General features: G+C 35.2%; 2 protein-coding genes and 1 pseudogene across 2 annotated transcripts; all 3 read right to left on the reverse strand.

Moving 5' to 3' along the window:
- Positions 1 to 124: 124 nt before the first annotated feature.
- Positions 125 to 1,520, reverse strand: LOC120199125 (presenilin-like protein At2g29900). Its single transcript, XM_039200323.1, has one exon. The coding sequence runs from the start codon at positions 1,407 to 1,409 to the stop codon at positions 165 to 167; it is 1,245 nt and encodes a 414-aa protein (XP_039056254.1). The 5' UTR covers positions 1,410 to 1,520; the 3' UTR covers positions 125 to 164.
- Positions 1,521 to 2,805: 1,285 nt separating this feature from the next.
- On the reverse strand, positions 2,806 to 5,521 carry LOC120199126 (annotated as a pseudogene).
- A 1,298-nt stretch (positions 5,522 to 6,819) lies between these two features.
- On the reverse strand, positions 6,820 to 9,674 carry LOC120199127 (glycerophosphodiester phosphodiesterase GDPD6-like). The gene is made up of 8 exons (XM_039200324.1): positions 9,548 to 9,674; positions 8,990 to 9,168; positions 8,714 to 8,897; positions 8,440 to 8,514; positions 8,056 to 8,165; positions 7,632 to 7,850; positions 7,286 to 7,441; positions 6,820 to 7,193 (listed from the first exon to the last, which is right to left on the reverse strand). The coding sequence occupies exons 1-8, from the start codon at positions 9,558 to 9,560 to the stop codon at positions 6,942 to 6,944; spliced, it is 1,188 nt and encodes a 395-aa protein (XP_039056255.1). The 5' UTR covers positions 9,561 to 9,674; the 3' UTR covers positions 6,820 to 6,941.
- Between the last annotated feature and the right edge of the window lie 1,669 nt (positions 9,675 to 11,343).

Consider the following 11,343-nt stretch of genomic DNA (forward strand, 5'->3'; position numbering starts at 1 on the left):
TAGATACCTCTTTCAAGATTTCAACTTCAAATATAGATCTCCAATGATAGATAAACAGAGTTTAGCATAACATTTTGCACCAACTTCAATGGAAATACCAAGTCATATGGGAAAAGCACATAGATCATGATCAAGAAAATGAAATCTTTAAAACATCACAAGATTCAAAGAACATTGTACAATGAAACTTCAAGTAAGAACCTTGTTAAGAAGTAAAACAACACACCCAGCGCTATCGACACTGGAAGAGCCGGTAGAGCTTTCTGATACAATGCCAACAGCATCAATGTAATGCCCAAACCAGCTACAATTGCAAGATAACATGCATACACTGTCATAAAATCATACATCGCTGCCCTACCGACTAACACACTGTAGAAGATGAAATCCCCTAGTCCAAGCTTGATAGCACCGGATGAACCTAACCCCATACCTTCTAGCATCAAGCTTTCAGCCAACACACCGTCTTGACCATCCATTCTGCGATCTATCAACGGTGCCGAAAGCTCAGCATCCCTTTCCGATACCTGCCCCTCTTCCACCCTGGCCATTCTTGTACCACTATGATTGGCTTGAACAATATTAGCAGTAGAACTCAAATCAGAAACAACATTAACATTTATGTTTGAACTTAAATTATCCTCCGAATCTAGTGTAACATTTTGCCTTCCTCTCCAAATCCGTCTTTGAACCGGCCCCGAAGCAGAGTCATGATGCGTAACCGGCCTAGCCTCGTAAACCAAGGCCGGGATATCTTCATCCCTTGACATAGCAAGCTCTACAAGGAGCCTTAAAGGTCCAACAGGCAACAAAACAGCAGCAAGGTCATACAATGCCAAGGCAACTAACAACACCCAAGTAGTCCATTCAGGCAAAAGAGTAAACCAATAAGCAACCAACATTCCAATCAGAACCAAGTACCCTTGTGTCACAATGATGGCCATTTTTGACATAAAAACAGCCAAAACACCAACAACGGCAAAATTAAACAAAAGCACCAAAAAGGTAATGCAATCAATGGGGACACTGAATTTTTCAATAAAAAACAAGGCAATTTCACCGCCCATGAATCCCAAAACAACAAAAGAAGAAAACCCCATGTAGATTTTCAAGAACTTAGTGCATCTGAGGTAAAAAAAGAGGACCAAAATGAAGGTAGCAACAGTGACAACAGCAACAAATGCTAAGGAATTCAAAAGGGCACCTAGGAATTTGTCCCAGGATGAATCGGAGCTGGTTTCTGAGTAAGCTATGGTTGCGATTGAAGTGACGGAAAGTGAAGAGCTTGAGTTGAGAATTGAGACCAAAAGGACGACTAGAAACATGCAGATTGAAACAGGGGTTAGGATTCTGATGATTTCTTCACCTAAGGAATCAAGGAGGGTTTTGGGTCTTTGGGTTTGGGCCATTTGGGTGCTCAAATTTGGGATAAAGTTCGAATCTTGGTGGAGTTTCTTCTATGATTTCTCGATTCCCCAGGTTCTTTTGTCCCTAAAGCTTGCAGGGGGCAAAGTTCTCTTGACCAGGGAATGGAGGAACTGGATTTAAAGGATTGTGAACCGTCGAATTATTACTTTTAAACGGTGTTTTTATATAAAGGGTTAATTATAAAATAAGTATACAAACTATAACGTTTTTTATGAACAGGTGACTAAACTATTTTTTTGAATAAATCTAGTGTCTAACGTTACAAACGTTGCTACTTTAGGTTCATGGGTCGTGAACGGAGTTAATTTTCTCCTAGATGATATGTGTCACAACCTAGTAATTTTAAAATTTATTTTTAAAAAAATATTAAAAGTATTATAATATTTATAAAAATCACAATTTCTCTTAAATTTAAAAAAATCTCAAAATCCCCAAATCTTAACCCTAACCCATCATCACTGTCCTTTCTGGCCACAGCCACCGTTGCTGCCGTAGTCCTTACCATCCTCCTAGTCATACGCTATCGTAGTTTTTGTCGATTGACCATCGGAATCTAATGGATCGTAATTTTCATTATAGGGTGTAGGGTATAAAACATTGATTCGTCATCGATCGGTCACGATTTCATAGGAGTTTTAGTAGGTGAGGATGGGTGGAGCTTCGTAGATACAAAGGGCGGCTATCGGCGTAGGTTTAGGGGTTGAAATGAAGGTTTTTAAATTTTGGGGTTATTTTAAAATTGTGTTTTTTAAATATATATATATATATATATATATATATATATTTTTTTTTTTAATTTTAAAGTAAAAAAATAAAATTACCAATTATACATGTGCCGCTTAACAGAAGAAATTAACGTTATTGACAACTCAGGCACCTAAAGTGGTAACGTTTTTAACATCAAGCATCGAGATCATTCAAAAAATAATTTAGACACCTATTGGTGAAAAGGGCTATAACTTGTACACTTATTTTGTATTTAAGCCTTATATAAATGATAAAGTACAAATTTCATCCTTTAACTTTATTCTCACTCATATTTTAATAACTTTATTCTCACTCATATTTTAATCAAACTTTAAAAATTCTTAAATCTATTATTTAATTTTAACAATTATTTTTTTCTGATCATTGTTATCTTTCTAATTTTATAATAACACTTTTGATTAATTTTTAATTACATCATTTTATACGAAAGTTACGATATCATAAGTCATACCAGGCATAAGTTAAATTACTCGAACTTGATTTTTCAAAATTAAATTTATTCGAACTCAAATCAAACTTAACATAAAATTATTCTTTTTTCCTCTTAAGGAAATTCGGGTTCTCCTCGAAAGAGAGATTCAAGAAAGTAAAAAGAAATTTTACAAATACCAAAAGTCACATAATTTGATCACATAAAAATTAGTTTCTCAGAAAGTAGCGACCATAACTAAATAACCAAACAACAATTTACTGCTACTTGACACAGACTTGCTTCATGCCCTTTTGGCAAAATCACTTCCATTCTCCTCGTCGTTGTCCCGGAAGTTCTCATTCATTGGCTCGTTTGAGTTGAATGCTTCTCCTCCCTCCTCGAAGCCATCTTCAGCACCATCGAATTGATCACCACCATCAAATCCCGTACTCTGGCTTCCATATCCAGCAGGACCTCCGGTGGCAATGTCACCAGCAGCAGCATTGAAATTCCCACAATAGAAATTGGTTGCAGCAGATTGATCAAAACACCACAATTTCCTTGGCCTCCATAGTTGTTACCATTAACGTATCCAGCATTACCTCCATAATTTCCAGCTGAGGGACTGGCATTTCTATTGTAGCCACCACCACCACCGTAGCCACCGCCACCATAGCCACGACCGCCATAGCCACCGCCTCCAAAGTTACGAGGAGGTCTCTCAGCTGCATAGTTCACTCTTACTTGAGTGCCATGGAGAACCTACAACAAGAAAGACAACCAAAATATCCCAAAAATAACTACCACAGATATAAGAACCAATGCTGCTATGTTAAGCATCTGAAAAATCAAACAGGGTAGGCAAAGATAAAACTACTGTTTTCACCCTTATCTATGCCAGACAGATTAACCAAGAATATTATGATGATAAAACATCTCGCATGCTAAATCAATTATTTATACATACATGCGCAAATTAAGGCCTACATAACATATTTTTTTCAAGTAATGAAAATTATTCGTAAGTTGAGGCGATTGAGAAAATTAATGTGGAACTTGTACTTCATAGTAAGAATTACTAGCAGACGTGAAAGTGAACCCCATACGTTGCCAAGGAAAAACGAGTTATAACATGAAAATTGAGGCCCTGACAGAGGAGATACTGTGTTTCAAGACGCTGATAGTGAACTTGAGTAGCATATATTAACACAAAATTAATTTGCGATACAATAATTCCAAATCTACATCGTTCACCACAGTTGGAATCTTAAATATCAAGCATTTGACATAGGCCTAGATGCAATTTGCAACCAACACAATGCAAAAGCTTTTACAATAGTTGCGGGGCAACATACGAAGAAAAGGCCCAATAGGATTACAAAACAGAAATTGCATGCATCATATTCTAATTTTGATCTCTTTGAACAAAGGTTTAAGCATATACGCTCGTTATAAAATACATTAGCATTCTATGAGGTTTACTTAAACAGCAGAAACCAGCGGATATTCCAAGACTGCCAATATGAAAGGAATAAGAAAATTCTTCAAACAATAGATACTTAGATGTCTTATATTACCTGTCCATCAAAGGCCTGTATTGCGCTGGAAGCATCCTCAGTACTGGTGTACGTGAATCCTCTAGACCTGCCCGTTTCTGGGCCCACAATTACTCTTGCTACAATAAATATCAAATTAATCAGCTGTTTTACACAGATAAAAGCAGTGGACATTAAACAAACTTGACTGCAAACTCAAAGTGAGTACACCATATGCACAAGCCCACACAAACTTGAAGTTAAAAACTTTCATTCGTTATGAAAACATATCAAAGGTGGCATCTAAATCTTCACCGGACATGCCATTATACTCAAAAACATGAACCAACACGACACGCTCGACATGTAGAGGAAAATATTTAAGCATCTCAAGGAACTTTAAAATCCCTTCCACAGTGTTAACTAGCAGTTACAAATTGAAATTAGCAAATACATTCATCAGAGCATACCTTCAACAACTTCACCATATTGGCTGAAAGCCTCTCTCAGACCTTGGTCATCCGTTTGATATGAAACACCTGCAATAAAAAAAATCAATAAGAAGCCCTAAAAAGAACAGGTAACAGAAAACAATTTGCTCCAAAAGTATAAACAAAAGCTGGACACGCACCTCCGACAAAAACTTTCAACTTTCGAGCTCGGTGAGTTTGACATGCACCGGAACACTTGAAAAAGGCCGGGCCTTGAAGCAGAAAACTGAGAATTGATCTGTGTAGTCGAGGCCTGCCTAAGCATATTCCCAATTTTACTTAAGAAAGCCATTGTTACAACCTAAAAAAAATGAACTTCACTTTCAGCAAATGAAACAGAAAAAATAGCAATAACAATAACAGTGAAAATAACTAAAGTAAAAGAAACAAACGTAGCAACCTATTTTACAAGATTTGAACTTTCATCCGTATTGATCTCGTATCTTTACCACCCTCAAAACCCTAGCCCACAATGCCCCAAATTTCTATTTTCTTTTCCGTGCTTTAATGGCACAGAACCAAGAAAGAAAAGAACAAAGCAACAGTTTAATATCGAATTTCAATCATCTCCCAAGAAACCCAATCCTCCATGATCTTATACAACCGAACAGAAAAACAAAAACAAACCAAGCAGATTATTACATGATAACACGAAACACTAAAACAGAAATCCAATAAAACGAAAAGTTAGGTAATAGAATAAAACGATACAGCAATGAGGAGAAACCCTTTCAAATAAAAAAGATGAACAGCCAAATCAACAGATCATCATGAAAAACGAGAAACTAGAGATATCCGAAAACAAAGTTTAGGGCTTTTTCGAAGCATAACCTTCTGGTTATGGAGCTGAACTACCGGGAGAAATGTATCTCTGAGTAAAAATCCTCGGGGATTATTTAGACATTGCGGCGTTCAGATATTTTAGCTGAAATTTTTCTTTTACACGTGTGAATTTTTTATTGGGTTGTCTTGAACACTCGTAAAATATTTGATTTTTTAGTTTTTGTTATTTAATAACAAATATTACATATATGATGTTTATAATATATATATATATATAGGCAAAATATATTAAATTTGTCACTAAAATTTTATTTTTATTTTTTTCACGTTTTTTACTAAATTTTTAAAAGTTATACAGCATTGGTAAGTTTATCAAATTATTCTAAATAATCTTTATTATTTTATAAAATATCATTAAGTTTATTAAATTATTATAAAATAATAAACAAATTTTATCAAAAAAATCATAAAATGATCTCTAAAATTATAAAACTTTATCATTACTATCATAACATCATAACGATCATTGTGTAATCGTTTAAAAATTCAATGATTAGTTTATATATTTTTTTTTAAAATTTAATGACCAAAAACTCATTTAAATATTTGTTCAGTATCCTCTAGTATACTTTACCAATACATAATTCGACTTTTATATACTATTTTTATTTATGATTATAGCATCCTCAAGATATTATTTATGAAAATGGCATCATCTTGTGTGATGTAGACAAAGATATACCTTGTTAAATACTCTTTTTATAGAATGTATTCGACGACTTTGTCTTGTGTGACATAATCAACCAAAAATGAAAGGATGCATAGTTTGCAAAATGTGTTTTTTCTTAGATTTTTCCATTTTCGATTTTCTATTTAGGTTATCGGTTCAAGGTTTTAAGGTCAGATGATTTTAATATTCTAGTTTAAAGATTTTTTTTTTTATAAATATAGAATAAATACAATGTAGTATATGATCAATCACTCCGAACCCTTTGACAATAAACCCTCGTACCCTTAGCACACGCTCATACCATTTTCGATTTTCTATTTAGGTTATCAGTTTTGTGATAGAGCAATGGTTTAGTTTTAAAGATGAAATTATGTTGTTAAATATAATAGGATCCTCGTCTATGAAGATACAGAATGATAAGAACCAATGATTATGGTTCCTGATTGCGAGATGCTGAAAGAGAGTTTCTTTTCTATTGTGACCTAATTTTTTATAATATCCACATCGTTTGAGGATGAAATCAAAAAATTTAAAAGTTTAAGGATTAATTTAGAATAAGAATCATAGTTTGAGGATGAAATTGAAAGATTTAAAAGTTTGGAGAATAACTTACTCCAAGTGAGGGTATAGTTTGAGAATAAAATTAAAATATTCAAAACATTTGAGGATCAATTTAGAATGAGAATCATATAGATACGTTCGAGTTGCAGTAGAAAAACGAGACAATATGTTCATAAAAAAAAGGATGAAATACAATCTATCATCAATAAAATATATGAATGTAATCTATCATCTCATCCATTTTTATACGAAGAGATCAACAATGCAATTTTATCCACCAATTGAGATGCCTTACCCTTATTCTTTCCATCATTTCGTGATAGAGGCGACGTCCATTCCTGGAAGTTATGGAGGCTCCCGGTGAAGTCCGTAAACAAACCGTCGACTCCGATCTTGTTCAACCAATAGTCATATTCCTGGTACGGGTCTTGATGGAAGTCGAAATGTAAAAACGAGTTTTCATCGCGGTAGGTGTATGGATGAACCTGTATCAGAAACCAATCACACACGGATGCAGTTGTTCGATACACCAGCAATGCTGACAACCGAAAGTTCTAGAGTTATAGATATGAATTACCTGCAGATCTCGGGCGTGTGCTCGGGCCACGAGATCCGTTGGTGCTTGTAAGTAGTTGTCTTTTACAGGAACCACTGTATCTTTCCAAGGTCCAATGCCGATCACATATTCCTTAATGAAGTCGAGATACTCATCCGATGTAATTTCCCAGTATGACTGAAATGCCGACCGTATTTTCTTTCATCAGAATTCCGGAATTCGGAAAGAGTTTAAATCGCGAGAGCAAGTTATAAAGAAACAAGATTAGTATCTTGGCTGTCCTAGAATGCATGCTGGGAAGCATCTTTGAAGGACTGCCCTACGGGAAACTAAAAGGGAAGAGAACAAAGGTGCATTCGGGACAAACCTGATTAGTATCCTGAGTCGGGATCGTAACGTCATCGATCAAGAAGATCTTTGGCGAGTCGGTAAGATTCGATACATATACAAGTGAAGTTGGAGCGAAGGACTGTATAAATAAAGGTTTTTCCAACCAATCTTTTGACATGTATGAACCTTTATATCCATATTTCTTGAGTGTCTCCACAAACTTGTCCTCAAATATCTTTCCGTTTGGCCATTTTACCTGTTGAAGACGTTGTTTCGAAAATCGAGGGAATCAAAGTTAAAAGAAGATATCATTCGATTGACAAGTTCACCGGATTTTAAAACAGAACCTAGTTTCACATGGTTTACAAATTGGAAAATACGAAAAACCAGTCCATTCTGTTGCAAATGATCAATTATGGTCTGGAGGCAGTCTCTGGGGAATAGGCGAAAAAAGTACTTACATGCTGGTTGATTAACACTGGATTTTTAATCTCAGGATAAATTCCAACAACTCTCGGTGCATCTAGCGCAATCGAAATGAACTCCTCAAAAGTGATAATCGGGAACATTCCTGTCGAGTGCACAAAAACAACTCAAATCTGCCTCGAAAATAGCCGTCTTTCACAGCTAAAATCAAGTGCCATAAAGTCCACAGCGGACAATGTGGATCAAGGAAATCAGAAAAGTTCTTAACAGCATAACTTGATACAAATATTTAGCTGGGGGATGTGAAACCAGCAAGCAGAAACGAGCTGCTAGTTCCATTTCGCATACAAATGGAACCTCAATCTTTTATAAGTTGGTGTAAATAGATCCAAACAAATAAAAATCCAAGGGGAACTAACCATCATACTGCTGATCCCGGAATTTGTACCGCTGCTTGACCCGTAACTTCTTTAATTCCTGTAGAGTGAAGTCAACTGCGTATATGAAGAATAATTTTCCATTTTCAGCTGGATGAGAAACATATTACTTGGAAATAAATACAAAACAGTACAAATTCAGAATTTTCAGAGAACTAAGGTGTTGTACTAAACATATTGCTCGACTACAGGATTTGGCATCTCTACAGCACCATTATAAGATGGAAAAGGGGCTAAAAGTTGTGTGCTTCCATACCAGGAAAAAAGCCTGTCGTGTTGACCCCTTGAACATCATAGGTCCTTTTACGATTCACAAACTCTTTGTAATCTGCGACATCAGTTGTCTCGTCGAGGGTGACATCATGAAAACATATAAGGACACCATCTTTAGATGATAGGATATCTGTTTCTATGAAGTCTGCACCCTCTGCAATAGCTCTCTGCAAGAAGCGGTATACAGTGCCAAATAACTCATTCCATTGCACAAACAGAAAGGCAAAGCATATACAGTAGTAGAATGTTCGAAACATACCATGTATGCAGCAGCCGTTGCTTCGGGGATCTCTCCATTTGAACCTCGATGTGCGATATTATACGGACGCGAGGTTTGTAGAGGCTTTCTATTTCGATGGGCTATTTTACTAGGAAGTGGATAGAAAGGCCTTGCGGTACAGGCAGCAATGAGTAATAGACACAAGAAAGGGACAAAGCCTGCATTGTTTCATAGCAATTTACTGATAATTCATCAAAATTGGGGCAAAGAGTGCCATGATCTAAAGAAGCAGAAGCTGCAAGCTACTTTTGAATCTATCAAACAAAATTTACGGTGGATGATCATTATCCTTAACTGATAGATGCAAAGGCTAGGAATTAATCTATGATCATATTCAACAATGAACTGAAAACCCAAGAAAAAGGGGGAAATATAATCAGAAAATGGATAAATGGAAACAATCATATAAGCATAATAAATACACGAAAACCCAGAAACTAAACAATCAAACTAAAAAAAGCAGCATAAACCCAGAAAAAGTTAAGCACGATCAAATCTAACGTTATGAAAAAAATCAATGGAAAACTCAAAACTTACCTCTAAAACTCATTGCCTTACCCCTCGAACAATAAACCCACTCCTCGAAGAAGATGAGATCCCTAGTTTTGAACTCTTTTCTCAACACTAAACTGTAGTTTGTAAGGTCCGAGATGATGGGTTATCAGTTAAAACTTTCCATAATGATAAAACGAGATGATGAGAATATTCTTTGTAGTGTCCTATTTTACAACGGAAACGATAAAAATAAAGTATAAATTATACCGTTTGTAACTTAACTTTACTCTCTATCCTATTCTACTCACCATACTTTCAATTTTTTTAATTTACTCACTGAACTTTACAGATTGAATCATTTTGTTCGCTCCTCTGTTATCTCTCTAACATTGTGATGCCATGTCATTTTTTGTTATCGTTTAATATAAAATAATTGAAGATATAAAGAGTAAATTACACTGTTTTCACTAAACTTTACTCTATCTCATATTTTGCTCACCTAATTATAAAATAAAAAACAGAAGGTGGTCAGATGCCATTGCTTACCGCCGTAGATGATGGTCGTTCAGTCTCAAATTTCATTATCCGCTTCGGCTAGACACCTTGAGTTTGAATTCGACCTCTATTTTGTCAAACCTTGCTCCGAAGTCCACAAATTGGAGATTAAAAGAAAGGAAACCAAAACGTTTCAATCGAGATTCACGAATTTCATGATATTTTCCGGTGAAACAACCACCAGATTCGAACTCAGGGGGTCGATACGAACCGACCAATGAATTGTGAGACCGAACAACCACTATCAATGACGGTAGACGATGGTCGAAATGAAAAATAACGTAGTGGTCTGCTGTGGAAACCAGTTACTTTATTTGCAAAATAGATAGAAAACGAGGGGAAATAAGAGGTTTTGAAACGTGGGGTCGTTTTGATACTTGTGTCATGTCATAACACAATTAAAAAGTTAACGGTAAAGTGAGCAAAATATTCAATCTATAAAGTTCATTGAACAAATTTGAAAATTTAAAAGTACGATGAGTAAAATAGGAGAGAGAGTAAAGTTCAGTGAGAAACGGTGTAATTTATCCAAAAATAAGTCCCTTTACCTTTGAAAAAAATCAACGTGACTCTCTATTATTTTTTTTCTCAGTGTGGCCCTCCAACTCAAAAAATAAACCTAATGTGACACTTAGACCAACGTTTTTCATCGTTTGACCATTACGGTGTTGATGTGGCAATTCACGGTTTTGACGTGACAGTTCAAAGTACTGACATAGCGATCTACGGTACTGTCGTGACAGTTCATCTGTCATGTTTGAGTTATCAATTTAGTTCATCTATCACGTTATCAACCACCATAGATTGTTACTTCAACACTATGGACTGAACGTCAACATCGTAATGGTTAACAACGAAAAACGTTGGTCAAAGTACCACATTAGACTTATTTTATGAGTTAAAGAGCCGTATTAAAAAAATAATACCAGCCCCATTAGATTTTTTAAAAAAAGTACAAGGTATCTTTTCTTTTCTGATTGGTTGGGGGAGGCATCGGGAAACTAAAAATAAAGTTGAACTACCAGTTTTGCGTGACTGGTTGATCATAGGCATGCAAGATTTTAAAGAAAATAAGACAATGAGTAAATACCCTAATTTACCCTTACATCATTTTTAATAATTATTTATGAAAATAATATATTCTTAAAATTATTTATAAATATGGTATCAATATTTTCTTAACAGAAAATATATCCATAAAACTATTTTGTTTTTCATAGCATTGAAAGGGTTAGAAAAATGCATCGAAGGATCAATTTAAAAATAAGAGAGAAATTGAATAT

The sequence above is a fragment of the Hibiscus syriacus genome, unplaced genomic scaffold (genome assembly GCF_006381635.1).
Source record: "Hibiscus syriacus cultivar Baekdansim isolate YM2019G1 unplaced genomic scaffold, ASM638163v2 tig00005352_pilon, whole genome shotgun sequence".
Classification (NCBI taxonomy): domain Eukaryota; kingdom Viridiplantae; phylum Streptophyta; class Magnoliopsida; order Malvales; family Malvaceae; genus Hibiscus; species Hibiscus syriacus.